The following is a 20,259-nucleotide window of genomic DNA, read 5'->3' as shown; positions in this document are numbered from 1 at the left end:
CGTGTCAATTTCTGCTTGTTACATGTTGGACATTACATACAGTATTTTCAAAATAAACCTCCGTCTTCACAGGAAACAGCTTCCTTAGGTTTAGGAAAAGATCAACTTGGTTAGGACTAGGCAACAAAACTACTCAGTTAGGTTAAGGCAAGAAAACGACTTATAAAGATTTAGGAAAAGATCATGGTTTGGCTTAAAATAACTCAGAAAGTGGCGTTACTTAAGTACATAAGTTACGTGATAAATAAATCAACGTTGAATTCTGGTTTCACACAGGACACAAACACCGGTGTCCTGGACAAATGTCCTCCCGGTGTTCGCCGTTCTTTAAACTTTGAGGTTCACGATTACGGGATTTTACAAATTGATTTTTTGTGGGATATACATGAATTACAGTGCATTACTATAGCTACGTAAGTTATATGAGAACAGCCTGAATATTAACAATGGATCAAATGACTATAGACTTTAGACAATAGACTTTTTCGACAATAATGCACTGATATAACATCATGAACATAACATAAATATACTAACATTATACCCAAACTCTTCTTCCCTACCCTGGAGCGGTAGGGAAGAAGAGTTTATCGCTCTAGTCAAAGAGCGATTAGCAGTTCTAAACAACACTGCAAGCAGCACTTCTGAGTGCTAAGCAATCGGCTCGCCCCGAAAGGGTACACCCATAACAACGTTGCAAGCAGCAATACCGGGAGCCAATCCACCCGTTCTCAACGGGCGCCGTACTAGTATTTGTAATCTGTAATCCTAATTCAAAATGAAGAAATCCCAACTCAGAAAGGTCAGTAGAGGTCAAGAGGTAGTTATTCAGTCATTCCACTCATTATTTCTTACAGTATGCATTTCATCCTCTAAATCACAGACAGTCCTAGCTGTAGTCCAAATGAAATTAACAGGGTTGATGATGCAACGTTAAGTAATCCATTTGTACCTGTGGCTCTCGTCCCAGGCTGGCCCCTCCCCCTACGGCAGCCACAGGAACTCCCGTCTGGGCGGAGACAAACTCCAGCATGGGGGCCAGAGGGGCGCGGTTCGGCGGCGGCGGTCTCTCCTCCTCAAACACCAAACCCTGGAAGTAAAACAAAGGTTGACACACATCAGACAAAAGGCATTACATCAGCCTCATTGAGACGCAGTTTCATAAGCTTCTCATCACATTTTGATCCATCAAAGCTTCCGCTGCTTTTATTCATACTGTATGCACCAAGCCTTGAGAATAAATTAAAGGGTGAGCAAAATATAATAGTACAATATGTATGTACACAAGCTGTCCACAGCGTTCAAGATAACAGTTAATACTCCTACTCCTCCAAACTAAGACTTTACTTTCTTACCCTGCTCACATATATCTGGACTGCTGAAGAAATGGATTCTTTCTTTTACAGGTTTAATGAAGTAATGAAACAACTGTTGGAGGCTTTTAAAAATGGGACTTGTGTGCTGCTGTGATTGGCAATCAATGTTCACAGAGATAAAATCGGAGTTAAGTCCCTGCAGTGGACTGGCATCCTGTCAGGACAAGAGTGTGTGTTGTACCTGCACAACTTAAGCTGCATCACAACACAAAAACAACAGATAAGCTGCTGGCTTACCTCAGCTCCTACAGGGCTTACTAACAGGTGTGGCTGCTGCATACATGCTCAACTACTGCCGCAAGCCATGTTTTGTATGAGCTTTCTGTTAATCAGGGTTTTCTTTTGATTACCTTTCAAGAAAGAACTGTCAGCAGTGGTAATGGATTCAGGAGAAACACATGAAGTTCTGGAAATTACCATTACTTTCCGTAATGATATGAGGAGCAATGGTAATTTGAGGCTGGCTTGATGACTTTACGCTTGTTTTCTTGTAGCGATTCAGGGGAGCAAATTGAAGCTAAGTGTAGCTGACAGCTCAATCCTCACTGGGAAGCATTTGATAAGCAAATAGGCTACAGACAGGACCTGGAAATAAGATAGCAAGTGTTACTTTAAAGAGTTAATATCATACTTGATCAAAGACGTTTATAGCAAACACCTTTCCACAGTTCTGACATGAAATCAAATCGAAGGATAGACACAGATTAGATGACAAGATGCATGCATATTTTCATAGAAAAATGAATGAATGAATATATAAATGAGTAAATGAATGAAGAGTAGGGTGTAAGAAAATATAAAAAATGTTGAGTATCGCGATATTACGTTTTGTGATACTCTATTGATTCTAAAAAAAAACCCTATAGATTTTGAATTAATAGTTTACATGCAAAGATGAACTCAGTCATAACTTTATTTCATTTGCAAAGATATGCGCTATCCCAGTGTATGTGTCCTCTCAAAGTAGTGCTATGATGTAGGACCTCATGGGTACTCTGATAAATGCAGATCCCACTGTTGCATAAAAAAGTTAATTTTTTTACTCAGATTGTATGCATATGCAGTGTGTTTTTATACTATGACAGTTTTCCTAAAATTAGATTTGAAAGAAAATTGCCATAGATCATTTTGCTAACAGTATTGCAATAAATTGCAATATATTGCATAGTAACCCTGTATCATGACACGTTTTGTATCGCCAGATTCTTGCCAATAGACAGCCCTGATGAAGAGTATGGCATGTAGTATGTTTTATTACCTCTGTCGGTATGATCACAAGCAGCAGCAGTGTTGAGGTGCAGACTCCCATCCACAAGTGTTATGCTATGAATGAATGAGTGAAAAGATGAACAAACTGCACAATGAAAATGAACAGGACTGGATGAAGGGACAGTTTGCAGTTCCTTTAAAACACAGCAGAATAAACCAATAACCAATAAACTATGGCAACAACGTGTTAATGGTCTGACAGAGTGCTTTTCTCAGCTAGAAAACTGGGGCTCTGATCTTTAAGCGGTCAGTATGCTTAAAACAAAAGTGCCTGATGGAGTTTCAAATGAGGTCTGAAACCCCGTCCCCACACCTTTTATGATGTTGTAACTGTTGGGGGTCGGGGAGGGTTGAGTCTGACAAGGCTGCATTCACACTAGACCCGGTGGTGCAGCGAAAACGCCAGTCCTCCCATTCAATTTGATAGTGGGCAGTGTTCACGCTGCGGTGGCCAATCCCGTAACCGACGATCCAGAGCTGTACAACCCAGCTATGAGGGATGAAAAGACCTTAATTGTTGTGCAGTTAATGGGCCATTAAAGGGACACTTCCACACTGCTGCACAACCCTGCAGCAAATCGCCACTATGCCTGATCTGGAGTGAATGCAGCCTAACTCGATGACAAACACAATCAGTCAATCACACCCACTTCATGCAGTGACGGGCAACACATGCAGAGGTGACGTCTTCTGACAAAACATTACACAAACGTATTCCTTTTAAGCATGAGCATTTAAGCATTTAGATGAAAAAACAGCAAGTATTGGATTAAAGCTTACATTATAGTTGGGATCATGAAAACTAAGATGGCACATTAAGGCTTCCAACCTTGGAACCTTGAAGAAGTATTACTAAAGTTATCCCGCCAAGATGTGGTTAGATTTAGATTTTTTAAATTCTGACTTGATACGATACCCAGCATAAATATCTCGATACAGATACTGAATAAATACCACGGAAAAAATCTAAAAACATCAGGAAAAGTAATGGAATAACAGATGACAGAACATGGAACTTCAAATTATTTTTTTTATAAATTAAGATTTTAAAAAATAAAATTTATTTAAAATGTTTTTTTTTTCGTAAAACAGTGCTCCCGCTGGCGCACCACAGTAACTGTAGATTGCGTTGTGTTGTGTCGGAGTGGTATGAAGAGAGAAAACAGTCACTCTCAGCGGACTGCTTTTCCTCTACATCCATTTCATGTTACAGAGACACACGGTAAAATAATACTTTAACACGTTACAAAGACACGTGGTAAAATAATACTTTAACACGTTACAGAGACACATGGTAAAATAACACTTTAACATGTTACAGAGACACGCGGTAAAATAATACGTTAACACGTTACAGAGACACGCGGTAAAATAATACTTAAACATGTTACAGAGACACACGGTAAAATAATACTTTAACACGTTACAAAGACACGTGGTAAAATAATACGTTAACACGTTACAGAGACACACGGTAAAATAATACTTTAACACGTTACAGAGACACGCGGTAAAATAATACTTTAACACGTTACAGAGACACGCGATAAAATAATACTTTAACACGTTACAGAGACACGCGGTAAAATAATACTTTAACATGTTACAGAGACACGCGGTAAAATAATACTTTAACCCGTTACAGAGACACGCGGTAAAATAATACTTTAACACGTTACAGAGACACGCGGTAAAATAATACTTTAACATGTTACAGAGACACGCGGTAAAATAATACTTTAACCCGTTACAGAGACACGCAGTAAAATAATACTTTAACACGTTACAGAGACACACGGTGAAATAATAATAATATTTTAACTGGTTACAGAGACACAAGGTAAAATAATACTTAACACACGTTACAGAGACACACGGTGAAATAATACTTTAACACGTTACAGAGACACACGGTAAAATAATAATTTAACACATTAAAGAGACACACGGTGAAATAATAATAATACTTTAACTTGTTACAGAGACACACGGTAAAATAATACTTTAACACGTTACAGAGACACGCGGTAAAATAATACTTTAACACGTTACAGAGACACACGGTAAAATAATACTTTAACACGTTACAGAGACACAAGGTAAAATAACACTTTAACACATTACAAAGACACACGGTAAAATAATACTTTAACACGTTACAGAGACACGCGGTAAAATAATACTTTAACACGTTACAAAGACACACGGTAAAATAATACTTTAACACGTTACAGAGATACACGGTAGAATAATACTTTAACAAGTTACAGAGACACACAGTCAAATTATATTTTAACACGTTACAGAGCCACACGGTAAAATAATACTTTAACACGTTACAAAGACACACGGTAAAATAATACTTTAACACATTACAGAGACACGCGGTAAAATAATACTTTAACACGTTACAGAGATACACGGTAGAATAATACTTTAACAAGTTACAGAGACACACAGTCAAATTATATTTTAACACGTTACAGAGCCACACGGTAAAATAATACTTTAACACGTTACAAAGACACACGGTAAAATAATACTTTAACATGTTACAGAGACACATGGTAAAATAATACTTTACAGAGCCACATGGTAAAATAATACTTTAACACGTTAAAGAGACACACAGTAAAATAATACTTTAACATGTTACAGAGACACGCGGTAAAATAATACTTTAACCCGTTACAGAGACACGCGGTAAAATAATACTTTAACACGTTACAGAGACACACGGTGAAATAATACTTTAATACGTTACAGAGACACGCGGTAAAATAATACTTTAACACGTTACAGAGACACACGGTAAAATAATACTTTAACACGTTACAGAGACACGCGGTAAAATAATACTTTAACACGTTACAGAGACACATGGTGAAATAATAATAATACTTTAACTCGTTACAGAGACACACGGTAAAATAATACTTTAACATGTTACAGCGACACACGGTAAAATAATACTTTAACACGTTACAGAGACACACGGTGAAATAATACTTCAACACGTTACAGAGACACGCGGTAAAATAATACTTTAACATGTTACAGAGACACATGATAAAATAACATTTTAACACGTTACAGAGCCACATGGTAAAATAATACTTTAACACGTGCTCTTTGGTGGATTGTATGTTTGCCAAACTACATGAGGTACTAGGACAGATCGAGAAAAGATGGTAATGTTATCAGTAATTTGATCGGTAATTTGAGCTGCGCTATTATTTCCTTGTTTTTTTTAAGGGAGTTCTGCTGATAGAGACACCAGCTCAGAGCGGGACTGTGCAGCCGGCGAGAGATTAATGACCTACTTTCATTTTCTTTTCAACTTCACATGTTGACTCTATCCGACTGGTTCTCACTGCAGTTTTTTTTTTGAAGGCTTGCTCCACCAGCAGCAATGGCTAATGGCGTCCTCTAAAGCAGATCGTTGCACACACACAAACGGCTCCGCTGTTGCACATTGACGCAACTTACAGCTCGTATTAAAACGCTGTCATTCTTTAAGTATCGGTACTAATAAAACGGGGTATTGTACCGTTTTTAACGGCAGGGTATCGCAATACCTTTCTAGTATCGGTATACCGTGCAACACTAGTTGTGGTAAGAATGTTATTTTGTACATTGTTTTTTCTAAAATGTTCTGAAAACTGTCTGGGATCATGGGAACTTTTTTTGTTGCTATTCATTTTTTCTTTTTTGTTTTCAGGCAAATGTTGGGGATTTTATGTTGTAGAAGCATTTTTTAAAATGCTCTTTGATCATTCTCACGTAATCGCTCTATTACAAACTGTGAATAAATGTACCAGTAAGGTCCTGGGAGAGTTATGTGTTAGGTGGGTATTATATTAGGTCTACCTGCAGTGGTGTGGTGGCCAGCAGCTCACACAGCTGCAGCAGCAGGCTGCCCGGGCTGCTCTCGTTCACAGCCAGGTAGATGACGTTGGCCTGACCCGACGGCGTCATCACCGTCTCCCCCACGAGCGCCGCCAGCGACAGGGATGATGAGATGGAGGAGGAGAATGAGGTCATCGCAACTACTCCTTCCATTGAAACTGTATCGGTTACTCCTCTTCCTCCTCCTCCTCCTGGACCGTTTCCCAGACCAGGCCCCTGCCCCGGCCCCGGCCCCGGCCCCGGCTCGCCAACCCCCGCGCCTCCCGTCCTCCTCGCCGTCTCCGGGAGCAGGGAGGAGCCCGAGTGGACCACAGCGATGTTGACCCCACCCGAGTCCCTCTCTCTCTCCCGGGTCAGCAGCAGTAGGGGGGGCGAGGGGCGCACGGGCCCCGTGCAGGCCAGGACAGCCAACAGCAGTGAGAGGGCGGGCCTTGGGGCCACCATGGGGTAAGGGGAGGGCCAGTGGCAGCTGTCGGATGGGGTTTGGCAGGTGAGACCAGGTGGGATTTTGGGGTAGTGGGGGACGTCTTTGGGGCGGGAGGGAGGGAGGAGAGGAGGGGAGGTGAGGGGGAGGGTCGGCGGCTCACAGTGCTTCACCTGATGAGGAGAGGAGACCCTGAAGAGAAGAGAGAGAGAAGAGGAGAGGATGATTAAAAACTGTCATCATTCTGCTGTCAGACTTCTCCTGTAACCATAAAACCCGTTCAGACATTCACACCTTTTCCTCTGTTCTAGAACTGTTACCTCCAGTTCTCCAGTAAACTATGGACATAAATGACAAACACCACACCTACTCATCCTTGTATTTATTGCTCCTGACTCACACTTCCTGTTAGTCTGTAAACTTCATACTGTTTGCATTCCTATTATTAAATCCTGCTGACATTTAGAATTAAAGAGGACAACAACAAAAGTGAACAGATAAGGATTTCCCAGAGTGCAGTGCAACAACTCCAGAGTGATTACTGTTGATTAACCAAGACGTCTTAATCAAAGTATTAGTACCTAAAATATATTGGTGATATTGTCAATACGAGAGGATATCGGCTTTAATTCCTGCAATCTTACCTGGGTAACACAGTTAGACTTTAGCAAACACACCTGTTAGTCTGTGAGCCAATGGGAAGAGGCGATAGGAAGAGGCTGGAAGTGAAGTGTGTCAGCTTCTGTTAATGGCCTTTTTTTCAGTAACTTTCGACACGATTTGAATATTTTTGCACCCAGGACTTTAAATTGAGGCAGATTTAAGGTATATACAGTGTAATTGAATATAATAAGCTGTGATTTTGGATATTCCACCCTAACACAAAATATTAAGAGTTATGTTACCAGAGTATAAAAGCTTTAAGCTTTAATGTCGCACTTGGTTTCCAAACATTAAGCCTACTATTGAGAGAAAGGGATTTTTAGAAAGATTTCAGCAGTAATAACATACTGTTGTAAAAATAGCTGAATATGTTATTTTATAGTGTGCCTGGTGTGTAAGAAATTCACGGCTGAATTACCCAAATAAATACACGTTAATCTGGTTGAACTGTTAAACCAACCTTGTCTCCTACAAAATGATGTTCCCATACGCCTAAACTGCATTCTCAACGTTTCGAGGGAAACATTTGTTCTCCCGGATTACGGTGGCAGATTTTGACACAAGGTTAACGATGTTAATTAAAACAAAACAAAAACACTACAAAACTACTTGGTTATGTTTAGGTAACAAAACTACCAGTTTAGGTTTAGTAAAATACATCATCAAAATGACTGCTTTTACATTATTGACCCACAGACATAAATGAAAATAAGTGAGCGTAGACTTTTAGTTATACACGGGACACTAACAGCGGTCTCCTGGGTGAAAGTCATGGGTTTGTTTGACCCATCCACCACCCTAACCCCCTCCCTATGCAGACTTCCGCGGACTATCATTACGAACCTATTTGTGATATGTCAAAAACAAATATAACCCTTAATCCGTAATTTTTAGGGGACAGGGCTGGTTGGACAAGCTAATATTATTTTAATACAAAACTATGTGTTGCAAAATTGCAAAAAGTGAGAGAAGAAAGTGTTTGCACATTTGGTGCCATTGTTTAAAGCATGGTTGCAAAAGTTAAAGTTTTGATGCTTTTGTCTAAGCATTCACTTTTAGTGTGTAAGCAATCTGCAAAAACTGGTTGTTTGCAATTATTTGCATTCTGCTATTAATGCTATTAATATTATTTTATACACTGATATAAATTTATTGATTTAGATTAATTGTTGATTTGAATTTAAATTGAAAAAAAAAAACAATTGTAAGTACATTTTTTTTGCAGAAAAAAAACTGTCACAGATTCTAATACGTCATCTGGATTTAAACAGAAAATAAAAACCTCTTGTGTTCTAAATATTAGTGAGCGATTTGAATTAATGTTTCATCTCAAACAAGCCATAAAAATATACTCTAATATATACTATGTACACTAATACAGGACTGTGTGTAGTATGGAATTCAGACACAGCACAGTGTTTCTGGCTGAAAAAGTCCGCAGAGACGGAAAAAGCACAGTATGCAGGCAGGTCATTTCCTCTGAGACAGGAAGTCCAGAATAGTGGTTTTCATCTCTAACAAATTTAGTTTTTTCCACAATCCAGCACCGACTGAGGTCTAAGTTGCAGCAATGACAGTGTGTGGATGGACCCAGAGGAACAGGCAAGAGCACGACCACAGAGGATAAATGGTGAGTACAAGCAGAATAAGGAAGCAGGGAAAGACCTGCAGGTGACAAAAGGGATGGATGAAGCGAGGGATCAAGGGAGGGAGAGAGGATTAGATAGAGGAGTGTAGATTCGGCTGCAGAGGGAGGACGGATGCAGTGTGTGTTTGTATGGGAGAGCAAAAGGGCACAAATGAGACCTGCAGTATGAGAGTGAGAGGGAAAGAGAGGAGTGTTTGTGGGCAACAGAGACAAAAAGAACAAGCAGAGCATCTGAACAATGACACTCTGCATGCTACAGTCTATAATGATTCCTGGCAATGGAAAGCAATCTGTGCATAATTTGACATAATGGCCAAGTCCAAATATTCTGACTGAGTTTAAGATGCACAGGAAATAAAATTACAATAAAGAAATTTCGGCAACACATTATCTCCACAGCTGCCCTTAAGCTCTGTATTGTTTCACAGGAGTCCTGTTGACTTCTGATTCATATCTTCATGTTTCCTACTACCACTTGCTTCTAATGCTGATGAAACCACACATGCTTTAAAGTCATTGTACTTTGTAGCATAAGCTAAATATGTAGAATGTAAATGTTACAAGCTTTGTGTTATTTTGAGTATTAGAATAAATTAGAGAAATGATCATGCAACTTGAGTAAATTGGTATGCGTTACTTTTTAGTAACAATTAAAATGTATGTGATGCTTTCTGGATCTGGTTTATAGTAACTTCTCATATCATGGAGGCTGGGCAAATATGCATACATGCAATAATGAAGAAGCCAACATCATCATCATCACCATTATCATGTTACAGTGATGTCAGAGTGTACTGACCACACCCTGACTGCACTTCTACATCACTTGAGCACAGTGGACACTTCCAGCTGGTGTTAAGTTACTCAGGGTGCTTTCACACCGCACTTGTTTGGTTGGGTTAAAACAAATTCAGGTCCGTTTGCCCGGTTAGTACGGTTCATTTGGGCTGGTGTGAAAGCTGTCAATCAAACCCTGATGTGGACCAAAGAAACGAACAGAGACCAGCTGAAAAGGTGGTCTCGGTCCACTTCCAAGCAGACTCTGGTGCGGTTCGTTTCTGGTGTGAAAGCAAACAAACCAACCACAGGATTTTATAATTTTTTATCATTTTAGCATGATTGCAAAGGCTAAACTACTAATAAATCCATCTACTGATCGTGAAATCTGTTCAGGAAGCCATCTTATAATTGATCTGTATAAGGCCATGTATATGGTAACCATGGCAGCACGTATGCACTTCAGTGCAGGTATTCCCCTGATTAATATGTCAAAAGCTGTTCAAACTGCTGTGATTGTAATGACTGTGTCCTTTGTCAATTTATTAAGTCCATTAAAAGTGTATGACAGCGATCACACAGTAATAAACCCAAAATCATTACTGTATAACACGCCTCCTTTTCCTCCTGCCTCTACCTCTTAGTCATTATTCTTCAAATGTGGTTGATTTGCAGTCTAATAATACTAATAATGCTTAAAATCACTTGTTTCTCTGTGACCTCTTTCGCTAAATAATATAAATATACACATCAGAAGCATTAAAGTGCTGCATGAACTTCTGTCAGAAGAGTTTGATTTCCCCATTTGGGTCCTGATGATGCAGTTACCTGTCATTCAGTAGAACTTCATGTTTACTCCTCTTGGTTCATTTAAAAGCCAGTTTGAACAGGAACCAGAGCAGAACTTAAACCAACAATATATAATTTTTCCCCCTTGGTCCGGACCAAATGAACCCAACTGCAGGTGTGAAAGCACCCTAAATTGGCAACCTGAGCAGGATCATATCCCTGTTTTAAGCAGCTCCAGTAGCCTAAAGGGTTACACACATTCACACATGCGGGAGCTGCCCAGCACTCACTCAAGCACCTATTGACTACTAGAAGTTCATGGTTAAGCATCTTGCTTCAGGGCACTTTAACCAAAGTTGTTGAGGGGAATGGAGAGTTGTTTTTTGTGCACATGATGTTCAGCTCTACTGAGGATGCCTGTGTATACGCTGAAGAGGATATACAGTAGGTACCGACCTGCAGCAGGTCTTCCAACATTGTTTTGTTGATGTGTCTCTGAGCAAGTCATCATCCTGATGATAAAGGACAAATACAGACCAGAGGCTTGATCTTTACTGACAGCCAACACAGATGATCTGGGTTTAGATACATTTATTTGGATAATTATGTTTATAAATATCCTACAATGTACAGTATAATCAAGTTGAAGTTATTTGAGTTATTTTAAACACATAAATTACCTGTTCGATCCAATCCATTCAGCGTCCTCTAAAACTTCTAAATTGACTGAAACTTCATCAAAATCAGCCCAAAGGTAGTTGAAATATGTATAATATATATATATATATATATATATACATATATAATATGGCCACTTCTGGTCAGAAATCGATTCAACATCATCAATGACCCAAAACAGGCCAAGCAGTTGCTGAAATATTTTCCATATAGTTGATTATGCTAATTGTCCAAAATATGCAAGTTATCATCCGGCAGCTTCTAACTGTGTGTTCCAATACCCATACTACCATACTATTTAGTATGCAAGAAAAAAGATTTAGTATGTCCCTTCACATAGTATGTCAAATGTAGTATGCCAAAAATACTATAAGTTCCTACTACATCCGCTCGTATTTTGCAGTATGCAAGCCAGCATGCTTCTCTGACTATTCTGACCCACAATCCTCTGCACAGCGGGTATATGAGCAAGAGGGTCAAAGTTCAAGGGGCAATGTCATGACGAAGTAGTGTGTCCCAATTGTATGCATACTGCATGTTGTACATACTTTTTAAGGGTAGCTGTAGTACGTACTAAAAGTAAAAAGAAAAAGTATGTGATTTGGAACATGCCTATACATATATAATAAAACTTTGAGGTACTCAACATTTCCGGGTTCAGAATGGAGCTCTGTAGTCTGGCAAATAGACTTTTAAGCTAACCTAACAATATCAATCATGGATTAACAGATGGTATCAACAACGTATCAAGTATTACATGCATTATATATTGTATAATAAAAGAGGCAGTTGATGAAGAAATATTCAGAACATTTACTTAAGTAAAAGTAGTAATACCACAGTGTAGTAATACTCTGTTACAAGTAAAAGTCCTGCATTCAAAATGTACTCTTACTTGAGTAAAAGTACAAAAGCGTTAGCATCAAAATATACTTAAAGTGCCAATAATAAAAGTACTCATCATGCAGAATGATTATTGTTAGAGTAATATGTATTATATTATTGGATTATGATTATTGATGCATTACTGTATGCATTACATTACTATTGCAGCTGGTTATGGAGTGGCATATTAACTGTTGGGTATCTACAATAATGTATCATAATATATGACTTGATTTCAGATTATTAGAGGGACTGTTTTGTAACTTTTTACACGTATAAATCTACCGGGTCGGTGTCCCATGCGCGCTCCCTCGCATATACGCGCTCGCGTGTGGCTACGCTGTTCAGACTCCAACACAAACTGTAGTGAAACACCAAAACCTCTTGGTTGTATCTAGTGAAGCCCGTCTGTTAAATAGTGTTGGCCGCGGTCAGAGGACGCGGGGGAGACTGTAGCTTTGGTCTCCAGGGCCGGAGTCTCTGCTGTACTCTGCTCCTCTGCCTGCCTTCACTCACACACCGCGTGCGTTCTCGCTCCACTTCACAACCATGCGCGCACACTCCACACTGCAGCAGAGTTAGTTTAGCTCTGAGAATATCTAGTGAATGTTCAGTGGACGTTTGTGCAGAAATAACTGCTGCAGCTCCTCCAGACCAACAGAGGTTTCCCGTGTCTTGTGAAGTGACGGGGCTCCGCAGAGAGAAACGTTATCGTCTGACCGGGTGCCAGTGTCTCTCTCCGGCCGCGGTCAGAGACGATAACGTTTCTTTTCCTGCTTCAGCCCCGGAGGCTGAGGCAGGAAAAGCCAACACTAGGATCAGCATTGATTCATGGAGAGACCTTCGTCTGGTCAGCTAACATTACTGCCAAGCAGCTGAAATATAGAGTGATATTGTGCTTTTAGCTGACGTGTGTCGCCTCACTGTGTTGAGCGATGCTCGTTCATGTCTATGTAGAGCCAGCGAGCGTGAGCCCGACGCTGACTTTCGTTGACTTAACGGCCACAGGTGCTACTGTTAACAAGCATTTCTGATTCTTACAAACAGTCCCTTTAATACAAAATATGAATCTGATAAGTAACTAAAACTGTCAAATGTGGTGCAGTAAAAAGTAAAATCTCTCCCTTTAAGATGTAAAGGAGAAGTATAAAGTAGCACATAATGGAAATACTCAAGTAAAGTACAAGCACCCCAAACATTTACTAAAGTACAGTACTTAGTTAACGTTACATTCCATCACTGAAAAGAGGTTTCTCACCAGTGTGATGTGGAAATGCATAAAATGTGCGTGGGAATTGTCCGCATGACGACTAAAGTTCTGCATATTGCACAACTTCCGGTGCCAATTATTATTAATTTTCCATTTTAGAAATAGCATCGTGTCCACTTCACACAAGAAAAAAAACCTGTCCAGACAGAGAATGTCTTAGGGGCTAACGTTAAAGTTAATACATAAACTAACAGGACCCCAAATGTGATGCTAACGCTAACGTTAGCAAGTGCATATGAGCTACATTACCATCTTCTTTGTGTCCCAGCTGCTGGACAACCTCAAGCCATATATTGTCCTTTATTTGGTTTTAGAGGTAGCAGTGTTTGTCCTACATTATTGGGTGTTGAGAAGGGGACGGCCTGTTGTTATTCTGGAATATCAATAGTTCGAGAAATATCCCCTTGGAAAGAAAAAGCCTGTTTGTGTGAAAGTCCGTTAACCAGAAAACAAACGTCCATCGTTTCGAAGAAACAAACTCTCCATGCAACAAACAGAAGCACATGGCTAATTATTATGCAGAATGACGGAGATCAGTCAAAGGATTTCATTGGTCAAACTCCGCAGGCGAAAATCCGCTGAAATCGAGGTCCGTCCCATTATTTCCCCCCGCTCAATTCTACACGAATATTGGTTCCAGTACATGTAGGGGTGAGGAGGGAATGAGAGGGTGGATGAGTTGGCAAAGAGGGCTTTAAAAAAACTAAATATAGAAATGCAAGTTAGTATCTGTAAAGCTGATGTCAAATGTCTGATCTGGGGAAAAAACAACAACCAAGTGTGTCAAGAAAGGCGGGACAAAGAGGAAAAAGGGAGGCATCTATATCAAATTCAAAAGTGTCAAAGATACTATAGGTAGGGGGGGACAGGAGAGAAGAAACTGTGCTGGCGAGGTTAAGGTTGGGACACTGTGCACTAAACAAAACAATGACAGTGATAGGGAAACAGCAGACAGGCCTGTGTGATGGAAGAGGAGTCAATAGAGCACGTAGTTTGGAGTTGTAAGGAATATGAGACACCGAGATGAGGAATAATCTGAGGGAATTAGCGGTGCAGGAATTCACATTAAAGGGTTACTGATCAGGTGAGAGAGCACAGGTTTGGTTTCTTATAGGACACAGGGTTTTTTTAGAGGATATGATATGTAACAAATTGTCCGCAGGGGTGCGCAAGCATTCATGAATCCTCAACATCAGTTTTTATAAATTTTCATGCAAATATTTCGGACGAAAATCTGAGTTTTGTGTGAAACTGCCTTAAAGCTGAAAGTGCCAAGTTATGCTGTCGCCCTTTGCAATAAATGGTCTCTAAAGTGGTGTTTGAACAGCATCAAAGATGGCACTTATAGCAGTTAGATTTGACACATTAACATTAAATCTTAGTTAAATGAACTAGGGATAGGGTGGTGGATGGAGCTGCTGCAGCAAAACGTGTTAGCATGAGCATATCAGCATGTATCAGGCTGTAATGGCCACGCTTTACACCTGCATGTTTAGGATTGGCTGCAGCTAGTCAGCTGACTACCACACAGCTGGTAAACTAGACAGTGATTGTAAAGCATGAATGAAAACAGCTGAGGCAAGCACAACTTCACTGCTCTGTCAGCACGATGCTCCATTGGTGATTTGGTGTTGTCAGCTGGACTCAACGTGTCCACATGGTTAGTGAAACGTACTTCATCCTAACACTCAATATGGCAGCCATAAAGCTATATAATAAATGACTGATGACACGTCACATTATGTGTCAGAAAAGATTCAGGAGAACACACTAACAACCAACATTATCCAAATACAATATTTACACACACACACATGACATAACTGTCAAGTTTATTGCTAGATATTTGATCTGAACAGCTTGTCCATTAGCAGTCCCAAAGCAGCTCTTTGTCTCTGAATCTCTTATCTTCCTTTCTTTTATTTATTGTTCCACTGTGTGAAGACGTGTGGTTCACAAAACTTTTGCACAGTTGAAAGAAACCACTCGACTTTGACAGACATTGCTCAATGCTCCAAGAAAAAAATAAAGAGTGCCAGAACAATAGTGGCACATAGAAAATAAGTTTAACCAAATATTAAGCACCAATCTTAGTGTTTGAACAGATATGGGTATCATATTACGTGTTAGATTAGAGCCACATGTGAAAAATGCATTTGAGTTCTCAGAATTCTGAGAATTGTGTGATATTCTATTAAGGTTACAGATAAAAAATAATTACAGCTACAGCTTTATGATCACATCTTTCATACATATTAAGGCCCTTTCCACTGATGCCTCCAATAGTGCATTATTTGATTGCTAAAATATGAAACAGATTTTGGGAGTGATAGCAGATGAGAGCAGAATCATCCCAGTTGTGTCTCTAACAGAGAAAAAAAACACTTTCAAATACTATCAGTGTTATTCAACGCGTTCCAGATGTTTAGTGTTGTATTATCCCTTTTGTGTTTATTCACTTTCCTCTCAAAAAAACTCTTCTCAGTTGGTGATTTCAGAAGTTTCTTGCCACACTACTTCAACCTCCAGAAAACTTTTGTTGTTGTTTTCATCTTTTGTCTGTAGTGTGATTTGGGGGTATATACCAATGATAACACAGTAAGAGCCAGACAGCTTTCTGGTCTATTAAAGCTACACTTCACAGAGGAATTGGGATCTCTGCCGCTAAAGTTAAACCTGACTCTTGTGCAATTCTGGCACTGATGGAAAAGGAAGGATGTAGTGGATCATCGAACTAAACTACAGCTTCAGAAAGAGCCATGTGTCATTCTCAAATGGATGAATTAACAGAAACAGAGTGCTCATTGCTAATGTACAATATGTAGAAGATGAAAATCCTTCAACTGCAGCTCAGCTTAGGGTATACAGTATTCATGGCGGTGCACTCTTTTATCTCAATCTTCCCTGTGAAGATTCAATGTGGTTTTAAAGGAGCTGCAGTGATTATGAGCACAAAACAAGGTGTAAGACACTATGATGACCACACTAGTAGCCACACTCTGAACCACAGGACTTGGTTCGATCTTATTTAGCTCGTCGAGCGTGGACCGTCTCCAGTTGGTTTTTGGTCTCCCTGGCTTCCTCTTTCCTTGTGGGTTGTAGTCCAGAGCTTGTCTTGTTATGTTTGTTTCTTGTTTTCTGAGTGTATGCCCGCTCCATCTCCACTTTCTCCTTTTGATTTCTTTGTTGATTCGCTCCTGGTTTGTCTGTTTCCATAGGTCTGTATTTGTCATTTTTCTGGGCCACCATATACTCAGTATGTATCAGAGGCAGTTGTTAGTGAACACTTGCAGTTTGTTGGTGATCGTGTTTGTGGTTTTCCAGGTTTCACAGCCATAAAGAATGACATATTTTACATTTGAGTTGAAAATTCAGATTTTTGTGTTTTTGGAGAGCTGGGAAGAGAGCCATACAGGTCGGAGTGTTCTGAAGGCATGTCTTGCTTTGCTGATGCGTAGCTCCACATCCTTATCTGCTCCTCGGTCTGTGCTGATGTTGCTTCCCAGGTAGACAAACTCTGCCACATTTTCTAGGGTTGCTCCTTGATATTTATTGATTGGTGAAATTTAGTGTTGATCCTCATGACCTTGATCTTTCCAACGTTGATCATGAGGCCTAGCTGTTTGCTGTGTTCATGTAATTTGTTTGCCTTCTGTTGCATTTGTGTTTGTGTTCCTGAGATCAGTGCCAAGTCATCTGCAAAATCGAGGTCTTCCAATAGTGTGAAGGGAGTCCACTGTAACCCCGTCCTTTGGCCATCCATTGACTTTTTCATGGTCCAATCGATGGCAACAAGAAAGAGCAGGGGGGACAGAAGACAGCCTTATCGTACTCCTGTTTTTATGTGGAGGGTGTCTGAGAGCTGCCATTTGAAGTGACTTTGCCCGTGAATCCATCGTACATGCATTTGAGTAGATTGACCAGTTTTATGGGTATTGCATAATGTCGGAGGACCTTCCAAAGGATGTTTCTGTCTAGGCTGTCGAAAGCTTTTTCAAAGTCAATAAAGATGATGAACAGTAATGACTGCCATTCGATGCACTGCTCGACAATTATTCTGAGTGATCGATGTGATCTGTACAGGAGTTGTTCTTCCGGAAACCATTTAGAGTCAGATAGACCATAAAGAAGAGGATGCTTTAGGGCGGGGCTACCTTGGGATTGACAGGTTGCTACCACGGCGTTGTCCAGTCTGGGAGTTGTCCGTGTTTTTGTCGTAGAACTTTAACCCTTTCACAGTGTGTTTTCACTTCATTAAAGTTAATTGTAACATTTTGGTCACCTAAAAACGTCTTATTTAGCTCCACCCTCTCGTGTCACTTCTGGTTAAAAAACAAAAACAAGATGGCGACGGCCAAAATCCCGAACTTGAGGCTTCAAAACGTCAGTCCATAAACCAATGTGTGACGTCATGGTGACTACGTCCACTTCTTATACCGTCTTTGGATGGGCAGTGTTTTCGAGTTAGATTAGTAGTACAGGCTGGTGCTGCTCAGTTTCTTCTGCTAGTGCTACAGTTTAGTTCTGTTATGTTGACGTCTTTCATGGGCCAGAATTATTGTCAGAAGTAATTTTTGTTACGATTTTTTGCCTTTTGTAAATAAAAAGAAAAATATTTTTAAAAAAACACCTGCGTCTCTCTGGTCCACCAGCTCGGTCCATGACAGACACAGCCAGCAAAACTACATTTCCTCCAGACCTCAGTGGCACACTGGCATCAGCAGTCAAAGTTGTAAAATGCTTTAAAGGTCACTTCACCAACAAACGTCTTTTCACAGAATGGTCTGAGGATGAAATATATGAAACATTTCCACTCCACACGGTCTTCTTCTAGTGAGAATCTGTGTTTCAGGGTCGCTGAATGAAAAACACTGCAAAACAAGACGTGATTTCCTTTCTAAACAACTCAACCAGTGCATTGGAAAAATGAGAAAATAGCATTTCTATTGTGCAGACTTGACCTATTTAAAGGATGTTAAAGCTTCTCTAATGCATAGAGGATGTGGTCAATTAAAGTGCGCAGTACAGTACCTTCCTTCTACAATTCTACAATTTAATTTAGCAGACGCTTTCTTCCAAAGCGAAGTACATCTAAGAGTTCATACAACACAAGCAAGGATCTAGATAGGAGGGAACAACGTGAGGAAATACCAACAACAGCTTCTCAATGGCTATGTCTGAATACTCCACTCAAGCATCAAGTTAGTTTTGCCTTCTCCCCATGGATTAGCATTTCACAAACTCATAAATGGCTCGATAAAGCCACAGAACATGTGTTTGCTTCCATGCGTAACAAACATGTGTAGCATCGATAATATTTGCAAGTACATAACCACTCAAGAGTTCAGGAAGCTAAGCAGTTGCAGGCTTCTGGCTCAGGCTTGATGCAATGCAAAGTTGCAACTGAGGCATTTGGTTGCTTGTTGGAGTACAGAAGATGAGAGACAATCTTCAGCAATTCCCAAAAGTGCTTTAGTTGTCAGTTTACTGTTGCTGAAGAATATGAATGGATGGATTTCTTCACCGCACGCGTTGAGGTTGCTGAATTCCTCATGAGCTTCAGGCAGACTATTTGTTTGGGATTGTCAAGGGATCTAGTATTGCACCACTATACCACACCATATACACTTTAAAGGTTCTTCTCCGATTCAGCACAACATACCTGAGTATCTCATTCATGAAACACACTGGTGGTCAACAACATCAAACTTTACTCTCAAACTCAAGCCCTGCTGTTTTTTGACAAAACATTAACACTCCAACGGATTGAACATATTTCTGTTACCTTATAGACTTAATTAAGAGAACAAAAATAACATGCGTGCTTCAGCGTGTAGCACTGCCAACAAGTTCCATTCAAATAAACAATATGTGGACACCTCTGTCCACATACTTTTGGTATGGGGCTGTTTTTCATGGTTTGGACTAGGCTAGGAAACTCTTACTACTGTAGTAAACAATTATTTTAAACAGTAGTGTGTTTTGGCAGCAGTGTGGGGAATGCTTTACAGCACAATTCTGCCCGTGTACGAGCGAGCACCATAAAGAAATGATTTTCCCAGTTTGGTGAAGAAGAACTTTACAGGCCTGCGCAGAGCCCCGACCTCAACCCCATCCAACACCTTCAGGATGACTGTAAGCTGGGCATTATCGCCCAACATCAGTGGCTAACCTCGCCAATGCTGCTGTGGCTGAATGGGAGCAAATCCCTGCTGCAAGGTTCCAACATCTTGTTTGAGATAGTGAGAACATATTCCCAGCAGAGTTGAGGCTGTTACAAGGTTCATGTATTTGTAATTTTACAAAACAGGGTTGCACAATGAAATGTAAGTTGTGGCCCCTCCATGTTACGTGTGTACATAGAACATAATATGCAAATGTCTAATTTAGAATAGAATAAAATGAAAAATGAAAATAAAATGATGTTATTTATTAAAATGTAATACAATTACAGTTACTATATTTTCTTTCTATACATAGATACCTAGAGATACTTTATTTCAGACTGGTTTTATAACAGCAGATTAATACCAATAGTTTTAGAATGACATGTTCATCATCCACGTCAGAT

General features: G+C 39.9%; 1 protein-coding gene across 2 annotated transcripts in view; it reads right to left on the bottom strand.

Annotated features, from left to right (window-relative positions):
* Nucleotides 1-20,259, bottom strand: part of grin2da (glutamate receptor, ionotropic, N-methyl D-aspartate 2D, a) — a 301,745-nt gene that overhangs the window by 166,099 nt on the left and 115,387 nt on the right. Inside the window, exons 1-3 of one of the 2 annotated variants that reach the window (XM_037794080.1) lie at nucleotides 6,516-6,644; nucleotides 2,635-2,699; nucleotides 953-1,090 (exon numbers count right to left, since the gene is read on the bottom strand). In XM_037794080.1, coding sequence (XP_037650008.1) covers nucleotides 953-1,090; nucleotides 2,635-2,685 — 189 coding nt within the window. In that variant the 5' untranslated portion in view covers nucleotides 2,686-2,699; nucleotides 6,516-6,644. Of the gene's footprint in view, nucleotides 1-952; nucleotides 1,091-2,634; nucleotides 2,700-6,515; nucleotides 7,171-20,259 lie in introns of those variants that run through there. The other variant, XM_037794079.1, reaches the window with a different exon arrangement.

The sequence above is a fragment of the Sebastes umbrosus genome, chromosome 15 (genome assembly GCF_015220745.1).
Source record: "Sebastes umbrosus isolate fSebUmb1 chromosome 15, fSebUmb1.pri, whole genome shotgun sequence".
NCBI classification, from domain to species: domain Eukaryota; kingdom Metazoa; phylum Chordata; class Actinopteri; order Perciformes; family Sebastidae; genus Sebastes; species Sebastes umbrosus.
This window is presented reverse-complemented; position numbering and strand designations above follow the sequence as displayed.